The sequence below is a fragment of the Vigna angularis genome, chromosome 3 (assembly GCF_016808095.1).
Source record: "Vigna angularis cultivar LongXiaoDou No.4 chromosome 3, ASM1680809v1, whole genome shotgun sequence".
Taxonomy (NCBI): Eukaryota; Viridiplantae; Streptophyta; class Magnoliopsida; order Fabales; family Fabaceae; genus Vigna; species Vigna angularis.
This window is the reverse complement of record NC_068972.1, coordinates 30,336,090-30,354,767: the sequence shown is the minus strand read 5'-3', so window position 1 is coordinate 30,354,767 and position 18,678 is coordinate 30,336,090. Positions and strand designations below refer to the sequence as shown.

Sequence of the window (18,678 nt, the reverse complement as noted above, 5' to 3'; positions counted from 1 at the left end):
ATCTTGCCCTCGGCCATTTGGCCTCCGCTGCCGTCCGTCCGGCAAAAGTATAAGATGAAACGGAATTTAACCCCCGTAAGCATTTGGGCGTCCGGCCTCAAAAGAGCGCTCGGCCATCGTACCTCAAAAGAGCGCTCGACCATCCGGCCTCAAAGAGCGGTCGTCCACTCGGTCTCAAATAACGCCCGTTCCTTCTGTTCCCAGAACGAATTCGTCCACAAGGACTCAACGTGCGCCACAACCACCCGGCAAATAGGCCTCCTAGGCCGTCCGACGTCAGTCGCGATCGTTAAAGATACCTAGCCAAATCTGGCGTTAAACATTCAACCGTCCGGCCTTAACAAGCTCTCGGTCGTCCGGCCTCATCACTTATCAACACTTGGCCATCCGGCCTCAAAAAGCACTCGGTCGTCCGGCCTCATCACTTATCAACATTTGGCCATCCGGCCTCAACAAGCTCTCGGCCGTCCAGCCTCATCACTTAGCCAAATCTGGCATTTAACATTCAACAAACTCAATCGTTCACCAAAATGGCCTCCAAGGCCGTCCGGCTTCAACCTTAATCGTTCAGGTACTTAGCCAAATATAGCATTCAACATTCGACCGTTCGGCCATAAAGCTTTCTGCCGTCCGGTTACAGTTCCCTGCCGTCTGGCCTCAACAAACTCCCGGTCATTCGACCTTAACTTCGGACCGGCCTCAGATAAGGTTGGCATCCGACGTCCGGCCATTTGGCCTCCAAGGTACGTTATATTTCTACCACTCAACCATTCGGTTTTAAGTGCTTAGCCAAATTTGGCATCCAGAATGTGGTCATCCGGCCTCAACTCTAGGCCGTTTCAACTCCACTCCCGGAGGTCGAGAATGAGTCTCGTCCATCATGGATCAAAGGGCGCTCTTCCATCCGCCCTCAGCGAGCGTTCGGCCGTCCGGCTTCAATTAGCGCTCGTCAATTAGGCTTCAAAGAGCGCTCGTCCATTCGGCTTCATTGACCGACCGTTTGGGCCGGCCTCAAAAAGCACTCGTCCAACGGACCACGACGTACGCTCGTCCGTGCGGCCTCAACGAGCGCTCGACCGTCCGGCCTCATCAAGCGTTCGACCACGCGAACCAAATGTTTGGACGTTAGGCCTCAGAATCAACCGTTCGTAATTCGGCCATTCGATTCTGCAAAAGCACGTCCGGCCTCGAACCTTCTGTTGTTCGTCCAAAGTTACTCGGACGTCCGTCCAGAACCGTTCGGCCATTCGGCCCCCAGGTATGTATTGGACTTCTACTATTAGGCCGTTTGGCCTTAGGTACGGGGTCAAATTTGGCATGCAACATGCGACCGTCCGGCCAGGAACTTTCGGTCGTTCGTCCAAAGTTACCAGGACATCCGCCCATTCGGCATCCAGATACCGGGCCGTCAGGCCTCTACCATTCGTCCTTTGTGGCGTCAACGGTTCAGGCACCCAACGAACGATTACTCGGGAGTGCTTTGGGAATAATCCTTCTCATCCAAGTATCTTCAGTCGACCGGTTCACCTTACAAGGTATGAACACTTTCTTTAAAACTGGAAATTTGATCATGTTTTCCTAGTAAAGCAGGTTACCCGCAATAATTGCACGAGTGCATATTTGCAAAAAGGGCCCTCAATCATCCCGCATCCAAGTTGATGAACGGAGAGTTCCACCGAGATCCACGGCCGACCGCCCCATAAAGACCAAGTTGGCGAAAAAGAGTGTTCCGCCGAGAACAACTCTCAACTTGGTTGGGCTCCGAACGAGAGGCGTCTGCCCCATAAAGACCAAGTTGGCGAAAAAGAGTGTTTCGCCGAGAACAACTCTCAACTTGGTTGGGCTCCGAACAAAGAGGCGTCTGTCTCATAAAGTCCAAGTTGGTGAAAAAAGGGTTCCAGCGAGAACCACTCTCAATTTGGTCGGGCTACGAACGAAGAACCGCCAAGTATCAATCGACCGGCCGTCCATAACTTAGCCAAATCTGGCGTTCAGTATCAATCGATCGGCCGTCCATAACTTAGCCAAATCTGGCATTCAGTATCAATCGACCGGCCGTCCATAACTTAGCCAAATTTGGCATTCAGTATCAATCGACCGGCTGTCCATAACTTAGCCAAAACTGGCATTCAGTATCAATCGACCGGCCCTCCATGACTTAGCCATATATGGCATTTAGTGATCGATCGACCGGCCGTCCATGGCCTCGTCATAATTTGGCCAAATATGGCATGCACAATCAACCGTCCGGCCATTTGTCCTCAAAGGAGCGCCCCGTCGACCTCCGCGTGGACCCAGCAATTCGGGGGCCATCTAAAAAATCCCTTCGCACGATAAAATTATGCTCGGGCTTGGGGGGCTTATGTACCAGAAGGACCGGACGACGTACGAAAAGACATCCGCGAGCGGTTAACACTGTCGCCCGCCAATGCACAGACCGGTACTCTGTAGTCATAATGCACCGAGCGTCCACCTAGGCCGATCACCAAGGCCGAACGTCCACCTAGTTGAGTGTTCGACCAAGACGACAATCAGGACCGGGCATCAAAACTAGCGGACGTCCAAGGCCGCCCCCTAGATCACAAGCAGAACCGAACGTCCAAAAGAACGGTTGTCCGAGCTTTCATGGATCCAGCAGTTTTCCAATGTCGCCCATCCAAGCGTGGACAACCCCTTCGCACAATAAATTTATGCTCGGGCTTGGGGGGCTTATGTACGGACAGGCCTTCCCAGCATAGATCGAGCGAGCGGTTAATCCAACGACAGTCCGCCCAAGGTGGCACGTCCGCCCAAGAGGGCAATATGGATCGAGCGTCCACCCATTCAAGAGGGGACGTCTGCCCAAGGATCAGGACCGAGCGACCAGTCATTCGTAAACCGGACGTTCGCCAAGAATCAGTACCGGGCGTCCAACCATTTAAGAACTGGACGTCCGCCCAAGACGGCACGTCCGTCCAAGATGACGAGCGTCCGGCCATTCAATAAATGAACGTCCGCCCCATTGACATCCCTGACCGACCATCACGCGGTCAACTACACAGTTAAGTGTTAATGACTCATTAAAGCCCTTAATAAAGATTAAGGTATTATTGGGCCGTTTCCAGGCCCCCAAAAGTAAAAGTCCATTACAATCAGTATAAATAAAGGTCTAAGGTATGAATTTAGACAGATTGCTTAGAACGCAACACATGCATGCATTATAGAACGCTCTGTCATATTACTGACTAGAGCGTCGGAGTGTCTTTAGCAGGTACCCGGCTTGGAGTGTGGAGCAGCGCCTGGAGCAGGAGGGCGCCCGCCAAGCAGCGCCTGGAGCAGGAGGGCGTCCGCTGGAGCAGCGCGCGAAGGAGGAGGGCGTCTGCCCGGCTTGGAGTGTGAAGCAGCGCTTGGAGTAGGAGGGCGTCCGCCCGGCTTGGAGCATGGAGCAACACTTGGAGTAGGAGGGCGTCCGCCCGGCTTGGAGCGTGGAGCAGCGCCTGGAGAAGGAGGGCGTCCATCCATCTTTGTACCGTCCATCTTTGTCCGCCATCCATCAATTGACCGATTGCCCGACCGTCTTCGTCCGTCCGGCTTGTATGTTTTAACAGGATCTTCACGGATTCAGTCGAAACACATACTAATGCTAAATATTGTTTGGATATCTTAACCACTTCTAGTTATGATAATGTGAGTATTATTTAGATATGCAAACACTTAAGACTAAAACTCAAAAAATGCAATCACTTTTGACTAAACTATTCAGTAATCTTTAAAATATAATTACTTTACTTAAAACACTAAAGATTAAAATAACAATTTAAAAATTCACAAAAATATTCAATTAAAAAAGAAAAAATTATATCTTTTGAAAAATACAATATTTTTTTAACGTTTGTTACAAAAAAAATAGAAATATTTTTTATATAAAGCAAAAAAAAATCAATGCACATCTTTCGAAGTCATATAAAAGTTTCCTTCTGCTATTTTATCAATGCACGTCACTCTAAACTTTTAAGACACTATTTTGAATTTTTATATTCATTTTAAAATGAATTAATTCGTCTTCATCTTAAGAGATTTTTAGATGATAATGTCACTAGTATATTAATTATAGTATATTATGAGAGTACTATTTGTTCCTTTGAATTGTTATTAACATTTCTTTCCTATTTTTATTTAACTCACTATGCTTCTAAACTTTTAAGGCACTATTTTGAACTTTTTATATTCATTTTAAAATGGATTAATTCATCTTACATATTATAAGATATTTTTTAGTGATAAATGTCAGTAGTATATCATGACAGCACTATTTGTTCCTTGGAATTGTTATTTAACATTTCTTTCCATACACAAGTAGTTAACTAATATTACATGATAATGATTAAAAGTGATGGTTAAAAACATGTTTAACAAATACCAAAATCAAAACTCATTCTATAAATATTAAAAACATATTTAATTGAATAATAATAAATGAAATCCTTTTACAATAAATGAAATCAAATTTTTATAATTTTATAATATTAGTAAAACTAAAAACTATTAAAAATTACTGGAACTTTTTAAAAATTGTGAGCAAAAATAGAACTCTAAAGTGATTTTAAAAGTTTAATAAAATTATTCATCTATTCTTAAAATAATAATAACATATTAAAATTAAATTTAAATAAATTTATATACTTATTTCATATATATATAATAATGTATGAATAATATTAATAATGGTTAGACCAATTTATGGCTTGAATTATTTGCTTAAACTTATTGAAATAAAAGTATTCCTTGATTGATTAGAAATTACTGGAATTGTTGAATGATGACTGAAGTTATTGATTTTAATGTTACTCAAGTTTTCTTAGGAAAATAATAAATGTATAAATAAGTTGACAAATCTAGATATTGACTGGAAGTAATTTTAGTTGATTTAATATTTTATCATCTTGTATTGGTAAGAATTTCTTTAAAAATAAACATAATTTCTGTCTGAGTTGAGTTTAGATTTAGGACATATATGACTCATAAGTTTTAAGGTGATAACTTGGTAATTTGGTAAAAAGTGCTCTCAAATAAATAGTCTTTAGAAAAAAATATGTTACAATTAAATTTTAAAACAAAAGTGAATGCATTCGATAAGAGTGAAACATTATGTTGGAATAATATTATGCTTGTTAAGTGTTGAGGGATGATCTTCTTTATGAGTGAGAAAAAAAGTATGGAAGTGAATATTAAAATATATTTATTTGATTCTCTTTAAATGTTGATGTCTTCAACCTAATGGAAGATAGAAATGAAATTAACCTAGCTCAGAATGCACATTCTTCCATACAGAATTGTGTGTTCCTTCTCTCTCTCCCTGCTCACTCGGTGAGAACTCACAAGTTATCAGTGAGCCTTACATATATGAGATTTCTAGATCTCCAGCATTGACTCATTGTAACTAACTTTCCCATCAATTTGTCGTTTTAATTTTGGATTTGGTTTGCCGAATGGGAGAAACGGTGGTCATGCAGAGCAGGAAGCGGAGATTCCAAAGAGAATAATCAAACACACTATTTTGCTTCTGCTTTCTGGCTTTTCGTAGTCTATCAGTTTTGGATTTTTTAAATTAATTGAGCAGAAATAAAATATTCGATCCCTTCTGCACTTACTCAGTACTCACATGCTTCATCACTCAGCGGTTAGTCGGCGAAAGGTATCACAAACCTACCTTTGTCAATGTTGCTTTATTGCATCAGCTTGAAACTGTGTCTATGATTTTGTTCTTCAATTTCACTAATTTATTATAATTATTTCACATTTTATATATATATATATATATATATATATATATATATATATATATATATATATATATATATATATATATTGTATTAGGTTCAACGGTGGAGGTGCTCCTTGTGGTGAGGAAAGGATCGTGATTGAAAAAAGTTGTGACCTTTATGGGGAAATTGAGCTTCTGAGAGCACCATGTGATAGTCCCAGGCAGGAATCTAATTCTTTTATTTTCCTTGACGTTTTTCATTGAGGATTGGAGAAGTGAAGTGAATGGAGGTTGGGGAGATGGATGGAAAAGAGCCACAAGTTGAGGTTCCTTTGGTACCTGCCACCCTTATTAAGCCTGTTCCTCTAAAACCAGTGCCGATCTACACGCCCGGGGTGATTAACCAAATGGGTTATCATGCAAATGGAGCAGTTGCATGTGTTGAATTTTCAATTGGCCAGGAGAAATTGTGTAGGTCAGATATTAGGTCAGCTATTGGGTCAGACGTCGCTCGTGACAGTGGCAAAACTGGCGAACATACAGCTTCTGATGCTTCTTCCAGCTTCAGCAAACTCGGGTTTTGTGAACATTTGTTCGCGGTTGAGGCTGAATCGAGGAACTCCAGTATGACAAAAGGGACTAATGAAGGATTCAACAATCCATTTGTCCCTTCTTTCATCCTTGACAATATTCAGGACCCTCAGGGTAAGTCCTATATGTTATCCTTGCTACTCTTCGTGTGTGATAATTTTATTAGATTTTCCCCTCCACGTCTCTCTGGAACTCTGCACCAATTATTATCGTACTAAGTACAACACTGATGATGACATAGGGCAATAAAAAAATGAGTAACAGCTAGAGTGAGCGGATACCCGGTAAAATAGAAAGTTATCATCCTTGAAAGTTATCATCCTTGAAAATATGTTGCTCTGTAACATTCATCAAACCTGCACAGCAAGCACAACACCCACCAATTTTCTTATAAGTTTCTGCTTTAATTTCCTTTTATTACTTGGTCTATTAGGGATTATATTGCTCTTACACTTTGCATACTCTCTTTTGAGACAGAAACATACATTGCTTGCTGTAGCAACAGAATTTCACAGGATACCCCATTTACACTTGACAATGCGGACAAAGAAAGCAGACAAATAGCATCAATGCAAATCAATATGGAAGAAAATGATCCAGGTGGGGAAGAGAGAAATGGCCCTGCCAGTAAGCTTGACAGTAATGTACTGCCAAGCAGCAAAGAACTCTGTGACCCTATCATGGAATTCGCTGCTATTTCTTCACCATTCAAGGAGAATCAAAACCAGGATAAGGGAAGCAATCTTGATACTAATCTTAATAAAACACCACAACCAAAACCAAGGAGAAGAAAACACCGTCCCAAGGTCATCAAAGAAGGCAAACCCAAAAGAACTCAGAAGCCTGTTACCCCAAAGCCTGTTCAATCAAAAGGAAACCCAACTGTGAAGAGGAAATATGTGAGAAAGAATGCATTGACCAAGACTTCTATTCCTCCAACGGAAGTGACTAGCGAATTGACAAAAGAAATGCCTGAAACTGCCAAAACGTCTTGTAGAAGGGTCATAAATTTTGACATGGGAGCAAGAGATGAAAGTTCTGCTGGCATAGAAAACGTAACTGCACTGTTGGGAAAAGAAAATGGCGTGAATGTAGGCCTTGCAGATGATCTGAACTCTTATGTGAAGCAGGCGTCAAACAGTTACACATCAATACCAGAAGACACGCAAGCCCAAAATACATTTCCTTCGGGAAGAAAAGGCTCAGGGACAAAACCAGCTGCAAAGAGGAAGTATGTGAGAAGGAAAGGAGTGAGCATGACTTCTGCTCCTGCAGCAGAAATTACTTTAGGGATGCCCCAGTCCACCCAAATGCCATGTACAGAGTTTAGAAATTTTGATGAAATAACCAGAGATCAAAGGTGTGAAGTCAAAGAGCATGCAACAGTATGTACTGGTAGTGAAATTGGTGTAATCATGCAGGAAATGAATGCAGGCCTAGCAAACTATTTAAACACTTCCGTTACCCAGCCAACAAAAGATTGCATGTCTTTAGCAGAAGACTCACGAGCCCTAAATACATCTTCAGGAAGAAAATGCTCTGTGACAGAACCAGAGGAAAACTCAGCTGTTAAGAAGAATACAAGGAAAAAGGTGAATTCGACTTCTCTAACAGAAGTGGCTGGAGAAATGATTACAGAAAATGTGCCTGGATCAGCCCAAGAGAATCCAATTATCATTCCAGGCATAGAAATTGGTGTAGCCATGCAGGATACTAATGTAGGTCTTGCCTATGATCTTAACACTGACATGAAGCTGGCATCAAACACTTACGTGTCATTACCAGAAGAAACACAAGCCACAAATACATCTTCAAGAAAAAAGAGATCTGGGACAAAGCGAAACGAAAACCCAACTGCCAAAAGGAAGTATGTGAGAAAGAAACGGGTGAAGACATCTGCTCCTCCAATTGAAGTACCAGGAGAATTGACTAGAGAAAACATGTCAGTATCTCCTATTCCTTCAGAAATAACAGGATTGACTGAAACAGTGATAGTTCATTCTAACAATATGTCATGGAGGCCTTCAAAATCTGACATGGGAACTAGAGATGTAAGGTATGTACGGAGAGAAAATTTACATTTGCACATGGGAAAGGAAAATGTGGTGTTAGAGGAAACAAAAGTAGGTCTCAAGTGTAATCAAGACCCTTGGATGAACGCAACATTAACTAATTGCAATCCATTACCTGACAGAATGCAACAACTTGGTACATCTCCTGGAGCTACACATCTTAGTACATCTCTTTCAAAATACACCCACCTTGGGACAACGGCTTGGGATGGAAACATCAGTAATAGTCAAAGTTCAACCATGAGGTTACAAATGGATGGTACAAAGAGGAAATATTCTAGTAGCTTTAGTCATGCTGATGACAGCAGCATGAATCTGATTGGAGCACATTTTAATGGATTGTTATCATACAAGAATAGCTGCTACCTTCAGTTTCCAAACATACAGAAGAAAAGGAGAACTGGAAAAGGGAAAACTTCTGGCACGTACAACAAATCTGTGACTGCAACAAAAGTCCAACAGGCATATCCTCAGAAAGATGCTCTAGGACATCCTTATGCATCACGCCCTAGCTGCTGGAATTATGGATCTGGTTATAATACGACAGCGGTCCCAGTCATTAGTGAATTTCCTGAAAATTTTATTGATAATACTAAAGCATTTATGTTGTCTTTGAAAAGGCGGGAAGAAAGGTCTCAAACCTCTAATTGTGGTTCTGGTTCTCCAACCAGAATTAGAAACGGTGATACTGAACCAAATTATAATACAAAACAAGTAGGGATACCTGCCAGAGAAACATTTAGGGATGCAAAAAGACCTCAAACATGCATTGATGCTTTAATCGCAGATACACCTACATCACTGCCAAAAAAGAAACGGAATAGAAAGAAAAAAGTCATTTCCAGTTCAGCACATTCTAACACAAACGAGATGCTACATAATTTTACATTGGGGAAGCCATCAGGTTTGAACTAAATCCTTATTTTTGTGTCAATAACATTATAAATCTGAGAGGACAAATAATTCCACCATGAAATTTTTTGCATTACAGATGTTGCTTCCGAAGTACTGTGGAAAACAATGAGCTATGTTGATGCATTAACATTGCAGTTTAGACGACTAAACATAAACACAGAAGCCAGAGACCTCGCATTTCATGAGCAGAATGCACTTGTTCTGTATAAACAGCCAAATCGAAAGCAAAACAGCCTTATCCGTGGAGATGGGGCCATTGTTCCCCTTCAAATCAAGAAACAGCATCTACGACCAAAGGTTGACCTTGATGATGAGACCGATAGAGTGTGGAAGCTTTTGTTGCTTGATATAAACAGTCCTGGAATTGATGGAACAGATGAAGATAGGGCCAAATGGTGGGAAGAAGAGCGGAATGTGTTCCGAGGACGAGCAGACTCATTTATTGCACGGATGCATCTTGTACAAGGTATCATGTTTGACATTATTCACCTTTGATACACCTCTAGCAAGGCACCAACTTACATGTGATCAATGAAGTGAAAGAAATGAGAAAAAGATGCAAGGCAAGACTACATCTTAAAAGAGTAGTAAACACCATCTGATCGACCTACGTTTCATAAATGTGAACCAAAATGTTGAAGATAAACCCCACCTCCAACAACTATAACAAGAATAGTCATCTTAGACCACCACAACCATGAATTTTGAAATGATTATATCTGAACTACCTAGGTTAGTAATGATATAACAAGAAGGATGGATGGCCATTCTCCTTTTAAAAAATTTAAGTACCTAAACTTCGGTGGTTATCCACGGGGTTTTTTCCAGGAATTGATTGAAGGCAATAAACTTGTAAGAGTAAGACAGATAATAGCATAATGAGTATCTGAAATGAGTATCTTCAGCATCTCTTTGTAACAAATGATCATAGACAGTACCTGCTATTTCATCATAGTGCAACGTAAAATGAGTATCTGAAATATTTGTTCGGGTGTGGTATACATAAATCTCAATGACTTCACCTAATTTGACTAAGACATATATAGCAGTCACCGAAATAGCATAATGAAACCACACTCCCGGGATGTTACTGCTTTGAAGAGAATAAAATAATTGCAATTTTATCTTGAAAGAAAGACTATGCAGAAAATCTCTACACCATCAACAATCAACAACTTCATCCTATAAGAGTTTCTTCAATTGCATAAAAGAGTTCATATACTAATATATATCATAATCAACAGGAGACAGACGATTTTCTCGATGGAAAGGATCAGTTGTGGATTCAGTGATTGGAGTTTTCCTCACCCAGAATGTCTCTGACCATCTTTCCAGGTATCATTACAAGCTTAATTTTGGTGCATTTATAAACTTGATGTCATGCGACAGTAACAATTTCTATTCTCTGTTGACAGCTCTGCTTTCATGTCCCTTGCTGCTCGATTTCCAAAAAATTTAGGTAGCATGTACAAAGCACACCAGGCAGAAGACACAAGGCTGGAACCACAAGTGCGTGTAGTGGAACCAGAAGAAGGAACTGAATGGAATGTAAAATTATTGAATCAATCTGTTTATGACCAGAGTTCTTTGACGACAGATATAGTTGAGCGTTCTGCAGAAAAAGAAGCCATCAACAGCAATGATTCATGTGGAACTACCAGCAGTGCAATTAGTCTGTCAGATGAATCAAACTCCAGATTGTCAGTATCATCTCAACAAAATATTAAGGAACAGTGTAGTCCAATGGGAAGTGGACTATATTGTTCCACAATTGAGGAAGGAGAAGAAAAATCATGTGATGATGATAGGAAAGAGTTGATTGATATAGTTTCATCCCAAGGCTCTGTCATTTCATCTCAAATTTCTGGAGATTTTTCAAATGATCAAAATCCTGAGAAAATAGGAGCATGTTCAGATAGCAACTCGGAAGTAGAAGTTCTATCGAAAACAGCAAAGTGCAACCATTATGATAGTAACACTTCTTTCAGTAAACTCCTCGAAATGGTTAGTTCAACCAAGTTTTATGAAGATAACAATCAGAAAAGCAAATCAAATCAGAACTTAAGAGATGCATATGATCAATCTTTATGCAGGCAGCATGACACCCCAAAAGAAAGCTTGCAAAAGTCAAGTGTTACTCATGGCTCTTCAGAAGCATCCATTAACCTGTCCCATGACTGCTTTGATCCTTTCAAAACCAAATCATCAGGTGACTTCTTGATGAAAAAGGATGATAATGGCATGAACAGATCTAGTTCTCAAACAACAGAACCTGCCAGCCAAGTTGCAATTACTCTTTCTCAAACTATTGTGTCTCAAGTCCATCCTCAGGAACAAAGCAATCACCAGCAACAAAGCTTTTTCAATTTCAACAGCCCTGAACAAACTCAAGATCTTATGCAGAAAGAAAGGGGATCAGATCTTGGCAAGCACAAAAATGCCACGAGGAATGGAGTCAATGAGATAAGTTCTGCCCCATTAAAAGTAAAGACCAAGGATCAAGGAAAAGTTCAAAAGGATGATTTTAACTGGGATAGTTTAAGAATAGAAGCACAAGCTAAGGCTGGGAAAAGAGAAAAGACAGAAAACACCATGGATTCTTTAGATTGGGAAGCTGTGAGATGTGTAGATGTCAATGAAATTGCCAAGACCATCAAAGAACGGGGTATGAACAACAGGCTTGCAGAACGGATTCAGGTAGAAACAAATACCATGAAATGCTACTTATAACTTTCTTGACACAGACACCCTAAGAATGCAGCTTATAGTACATGATACACTGTGCAGAATTTCCTGAATCGCCTGGTTGAAGAACATGGAAGCATTGACCTTGAATGGCTGAGAGATGTTCCACCAGACAAAGCAAAGTAAGTCCAGTGGTTAATTAAACTACCTAATGAAATGCTATTTCTCATACAATGAAATCAGCGTTTATTGACTCTAGTTGGTGAAACCAACATCCTGAACTCTGTCCATTCACTAGTAAAACACACACAAGTGATGATACTTTTTTTCCAGTAAGGCAATATATCCATAATAAAATTGATTTACACATACAGAGAATACTTGCTCAGTGTAAAAGGATTGGGATTGAAAAGTGTGGAATGTGTGCGGCTTTTAACACTGCACCACCTTGCCTTCCCGGTAAGTTGAAATAAGTTTGTGCAATTACTGGAATATGGAATAAATCTGATAAATTACTGACATATAACAGGTAGACACAAATGTTGGACGAATAGCAGTACGACTGGGGTGGGTACCTCTGCAGCCACTGCCTGAAACACTGCAGTTGCATCTCCTAGAATTGTGAGTACCACATAAATGATGAGGCATTTGTTCTATTGAGAAGAAAACTAACATCATTGCCTTATGTAGGTACCCAGTGTTGGAATCAATACAGAAATACCTCTGGCCCCGACTGTGCAAGCTAGATCAAAAAACACTGTATAGAGTTTGTTTTTAAATTACTGTAGCGAAATAACATACGACTATATTCTCTGTTTCGGATGTTTGGCAAGGTATATTGATTCCTCTTGTTTGTTTATCTTATGTTATTTTGTAATATGTTGCAGATATGAGCTACATTATCAGATGATTACATTTGGAAAGGTATATTACATTTTCTCAAGATACTGACTGTACTTAACCAAAGCCCATTATGACAAAGACAAAAACTGCAATGAATGCAGGTCTTCTGTACAAAAAGCAAACCAAATTGTAATGCATGCCCAATGAGAGGAGAATGTAGACATTTTGCTAGTGCATTTGCAAGGTATGTATACGTACTACTAAATTCTTTACAAACTTTAGCACTCTCGGAGGCGCTGCAAGTATTTATATTTAGCAATATAGACAAGGAACTTGACAGACAGAATTCTTGGAGGTTCATATAAAAATTGTAATACTCACCAACTCGTTAAATAAAAGTATCTTTGCACTCTATCTTTTTTACAATGGGTTAATAAAGAAATGTTTACTTAAGTAACAGTTGGAAATTATCTCAATGCCACACAGAAGCCAATAATATGCATGCATTGCAAGTTATTATAGATTAATTACAAATAAACAATATTGTATGCAGTGCAAGGCTTGCACTGCCTGGACCAGAGCAGAAGACTATAGTTAGCACAGTTGGAAATAGTGTGATTGACCAGAAGCCATCTGAAACCATCAGTCAGTTGCACTTGCCTCCCCCTGAGAACACAACCCAAGGAGAAGAAATTCAACTAACAGAAGTGTGCAGGCCATTGGAATCAAAATCAGAGATAAATATTTGTCACCCTATCATTGAAGAGCCAACAACTCCAGAACCAGAATGCTCCCAAGTATCACAAATTGATATAGAGGATACTTTCTATGAGGATTCATGTGAAATTCCTACCATCAAGCTTAACATAGAAGAGTTCACTCTGAATTTACAAAATTACATGCAAGAAAAGATGGAACTCCAAGAAGGTGAAATGTCAAAGGCATTGGTTGCTTTGAATCCAGAAGCTGCTTCAATTCCTATGCCCAAGCTAAAGAATGTGAGCCGATTACGAACAGAGCACTGTGTGTAAGTAAAATAACAAAGACATCTCCAATTGCATAACATTGAAAGCACAGATGAAATTGCATAATAGTTACCTCAAAAGCAAGACCAGCTATTAGTAATTACATGCCCGGAAATATAATCCAGCGATATTCTAAGATGAGTGTAATAAGAATCTTGCATGTAATACATCCAGAGTTTAGAATGCATCACAACCACCCTACTCCAGCAGTCAAATTCTAACAATATATACTGGTTGTGTTTACTTTTACAGTTATGAACTCCCAGATACACATCCTCTTCTGCAAGGGGTTAGTTATTGCTGCATCTGTTAATCAAAGCTATGTTTTGTCCTGTCTGCCCCATCTTTTATTAACTACTTATGCATTACAGTGGGACACACGAGAGCCTGATGATCCAGGCAAATACCTTCTTGCTATATGGACTCCAGGTAGGCAAATAACAACTTCACTACTTTGCCTCCTTCCAGATGAATTTAGATACTCTGTCTAGCATTTTTCTGCTTCATGCATCAGCACAATACGTTACATCTCAAATTTTAAAATACATATTTTCTTTCAGCTTTCTTGTGTCTCTTAGCTAATTTTCTCGAATAAATTTTACATCAGGTGAAACAGCAAATTCTATACAGCCACCAGAAAGCAAATGCAGCTCCCGAGAAGAATATGGCCAACTCTGTAATGAGAAGGAATGTTTTTCATGCAACAGTTTCCGAGAAGCTAATTCACAGATAGTTAGAGGGACACTCTTGGTATTACTGCTTGTCAAAATCATTATTTTATTAACCATATTAGCGTAATAATTTGTATACAGTAGTGAGGGCAGGGGAGGGAACATCTGCATAGAATTCAAGCATGATAGTAGACTGACTTGAGTTCATGATAAATATGAACAGATACCATGTCGAACAGCTATGCGGGGAAGTTTTCCACTGAATGGCACCTATTTCCAGGTCAATGAGGTAAGATAATGTGCAATTTTTAGATTACTAAATCTCTTTTCCTCTTGTACTTATTTATTGAAATATAAGATAGTACCAACTCGTATGATTTGCGCCAGGTATTTTCTGACCACGAGTCTAGTCTTAACCCAATCAGTGTGCCCCGAAGTTGGATCTGGAACCTAAATAGACGAACAGTATATTTTGGAACCTCCGTACCAACAATATTTAAAGGTAAAGAGTTTAGAATTCATAGAAATATATTACGATTTCACGACTATACATCAAACAATGAAGTTGAATACATGATTTTTGCCAATCAGGTTTAACAACTCAAGAAATTCAACAATGCTTTTGGAGAGGTATGATTTAATACAGAATGTAATCCTGCTTTGTTAATCGAATATCCTACTATAGCTAGTTTTTTATAGGGTTGATTAAGATCAATAATTTGCACTTTTTAGACTATAGGATCAAAAGACTAAATAAACGCACTTCCTACGACATAGTTCGTCCAAATAAATTCTAAAACTTTAGTTGACAATAGTTTGTCATAACAAGATCAAAAGACAAATAGCAAACAAACCAAAATATATCTTAGTTTCATAACCAAAGGGAAAGATATGAAACAACCTAATTAGGAGTAAATTATTATTGTAACAGAGAGCGACTTGTTTCTTATCTTAATCTAACCCAGATGCATTTTGGGACTAATGAAGTCTAATTGACAACTTGCACTGTTTGCCACTTGAGTGTACTTGGGTATCAAAACTCCTTATGCCATAGCAGTCCACTAAACCCATTTCGTCTGATGATTTTAGCAACTTTGTTTCCGTATTTTCTAGTCATTGCATTGTCGGTCTTCTATTATTCATATCCTCTTCTCCTAGTAGAAGATTCATGCGCTTTCCGGCATGCATTACCACTAATACTCATACATATTAGAACACTTCCAACGTCTGTTTCTCTTTTCACATATTGTTTTACAAAGCGGTTATCGTATTCGCATACCCTTCTTTATATGACACTACTGGTTTGTTTGTGCTAAAAAAAGGTGATTGCTAAAAAGTAATTTCTTTTCTAGTAATTCTTATATTCGAATATAACATAAATTAATGCGTGCTGTTTCTTGTAAAAGAACATTCTCTTCTACCGCATTTACAGTTTTTATAAACAACTCCAACTTGGTTGTTGAAAACCGTAACACTACTATGGTAATAAGTGGTTATTTTATTAAATGGAATTTTTTTCTAAAAAACCTTAAACAAACACTTCAATATAAATATGATGTACTACTTTGTAATACAAATTACAAGAACTTTTAGAACTTCAATAATGATAGCACAAGTGTCCTAAAAAAAATGTTTTCTTTAATATATTAAAATTTACAATATATAAATTATATTATGATCAAAATTCATAATAGATAACTATTTTATTATATGAATTATATTTTTGGATTTATAATGAATAATTTAAGTTATAATGGTTATTTTCAATTATTACAAAATCATTTTAAAAAGTCCATTAAAGATATGGATCAGAGTGTAGATTGAAAATATTAGTAGCTAAGTAGTTTGAGATGGTTGAGAACTATTTTAATTAATCGCAAAGTGGTGTGCGAAATGCGCATATGGACGAAGAGAGAAAATACTGTGAAAACATCATTGAAAAATTAAAAAAAATGTAAGCAGCACTATTCAAATTGTGATTTATATAACTAATGGAAGTATATTAATTAGAAAAGAAAAGGAAAATGAATTATTATGAACCGTCTATCCTAATTTGGAGGAACCATGTTATAGCTGAATAGAAAAGCAGGTATCCAGATAACATAACCTATCTGAAAATGCTTTGCAGGTTATGTCTGCGTGCGGGGATTTGACAGGGAAACACGAGCACCCCGTCCTCTGATGGCTAGACTACATTTCCCAGCTAGCAAGTTGGCTAAGACTAAAGAGAAGACCGAAAAGGGATCGACTTCCGCAAAATCACGAGGAATGAAATCAAATGTAGAACAGCCGGAATTGATTTCTAACAGTAGCAACTTTTAATGGAAGGGAAGAAACTTCAGATAAATCAGTATTACGCATCCCATAGTGTGTTGACCGGTAGCATGTATAAAATGACGAAGTCATTATTTAATTTAACTTTGAGTTCTTTCTATCGTGCTCAGAGACTGAGCAGTTTTTCCAGATTAGGACCCCCAATAATGTCTGGTGGTAGCACTTAGGCTCTAGTTTCTTGTTTCCAGAAAAAAAAATCACATGATGTGGATTGTGAGCCATGTAATGCTGCTATATGAGATTAACTGGGATACTTGCGTAACAGCACAGTACCTTTCACCCCAACTACTGCTTAAGGTACTTACGAATTCTAGATTTGAATGTCATGCCCCTCTCTTCACCAGTGGTGCACGTACACTTAATCAGATTATAACGTGAGTTCTATTATCATGATACAATAACAACAGCTAAAAGGCCTATTTCGCTAAGTGAAGGTGCCCAACTATATGGATTAATACAAAGTACAACTAAAACTCAGTGATATTTACACTGGACTAATTAGCTCATCCAAAATTATGATTCCTATTGGCAACGGAAACGAATCCTAATTCAAAAACTGGGAACAGAAAATTGTCTTCCAACAATAGGAAGAAAACAATTTCATGGCATAAATAAATAGTAATATTCAATTAATTCATCTAAAAGCATGAACACAATAATCGACGCGAACATTGAACTCAAAACAAATTCCGCCCCCAAACATTGTAATGAGGAACAGTAACTTAACAGAGTAAATGCTTGAAGTGAGGAGCAGTGAATTAATATAGAATGAAGGTTTCCGTCAAGGAAGCGATTATCATAGATTAGAGGTTCTGAACAAGAAAGCGTACCTTGAGAATTGTTTTGGCGCGAATAGAGAACTAGTTCGATTCAGGAAAAAAGGAACATCGATAGGGTTGAGGCAGAGAAGATAATATGAAAGAGGGTGCGGCGCGGGTGGGAATGAGCGCAAAGCAAATTAAATCTTTTTGCCGCCTTTGCGCCAACTTCATATATTTTTCTTCCCTCCAAGTATTTTAATATTCTTTTCCTACTCGATGAGTTGGACTGGGCTTTTCAATTTTGGATTAAAGTCCAAGCACAAAACTTCTTCGGCCGCTGCTTCCTGCACCCCATATTCTCCGCCTACACCCAATACTTTCCCTCCAGCATCATATACTTGGTGAAAAGACATTTCTTTCTTTCCTTAAAAAAAATGAAATCCCACTTTTCTACTCTCCATCTTCTACTTCCTTCTCCTTCCTTCCCTTTTCTTCTCAATCGGAGAATGAAATTCGTACCCTTGGCTGGCTATTGAAACCACCTACAGTGGCATTGCTCCGGTGTAGGTGTGTAGGTGTATCGCATTTTTTGAAAAAAATTTGCTTTTGTTATCTTTTTGGGATTGGATAACCTAAAAATATTTAAAATATATAATTTAAAATGTATTTTTATTTAAAAATGTATTTCAGAATGAAAATTTCGGAATGTGATGAATATTTTAAATGTTAGATAAACTTTTAAAGTTGTTTTTCTACAGCTTTTATTAGGTGTCGGAATTATTGTTTCTGTTTTTTATTTATTATGTTGAGTTTATTTGATTTAGATAAGAGATTGGTCATTGAACAGAATTAGGCCAGTGCAGTTTTTATTTTTGTTTTGTTAGGAGAAGTTATGATTCTACTTTTTATTCTCGTAATGCAATTAAAGGCCAATTCACAAACTATTTAAAATATAGACTTAGTTTGTCAAAAAATTTAGAGTGTGCGTAACATTTTTTTTTTTTACAAAGTGGTATCAAAGCTTTGGTTCTTGGTTAC

General features: G+C 38.7%; 1 protein-coding gene and 1 long non-coding RNA gene across 2 annotated transcripts; one reads left to right on the top strand and one right to left on the bottom strand.

Annotated features, from left to right (window-relative positions):
- Window positions 1-5,258: 5,258 nt before the first annotated feature.
- LOC108325816 (DNA glycosylase/AP lyase ROS1) lies at window positions 5,259-17,219 on the top strand. Its single transcript, XM_017558895.2, has 20 exons — window positions 5,259-5,674; window positions 5,857-6,448; window positions 6,812-9,310; window positions 9,398-9,787; window positions 10,566-10,656; window positions 10,737-12,018; window positions 12,109-12,188; window positions 12,381-12,465; window positions 12,536-12,627; window positions 12,697-12,765; window positions 12,894-12,930; window positions 13,011-13,093; window positions 13,403-13,876; window positions 14,127-14,163; window positions 14,246-14,303; window positions 14,482-14,624; window positions 14,769-14,834; window positions 14,933-15,047; window positions 15,137-15,175; window positions 16,674-17,219. Exons 2-20 carry the CDS (start codon window positions 6,028-6,030, stop codon window positions 16,865-16,867), a joined length of 6,255 nt encoding a protein of 2,084 aa, XP_017414384.1. The 5' UTR covers window positions 5,259-5,674; window positions 5,857-6,027; the 3' UTR covers window positions 16,868-17,219.
- LOC128196041 (uncharacterized) lies at window positions 6,394-6,903 on the bottom strand. The gene is made up of 3 exons (XR_008248141.1): window positions 6,786-6,903; window positions 6,616-6,690; window positions 6,394-6,528 (listed from the first exon to the last, which is right to left on the bottom strand). It is a non-coding gene; the product is annotated as an uncharacterized LOC128196041 (long non-coding RNA).
- Window positions 17,220-18,678: the final 1,459 nt, after the last annotated feature.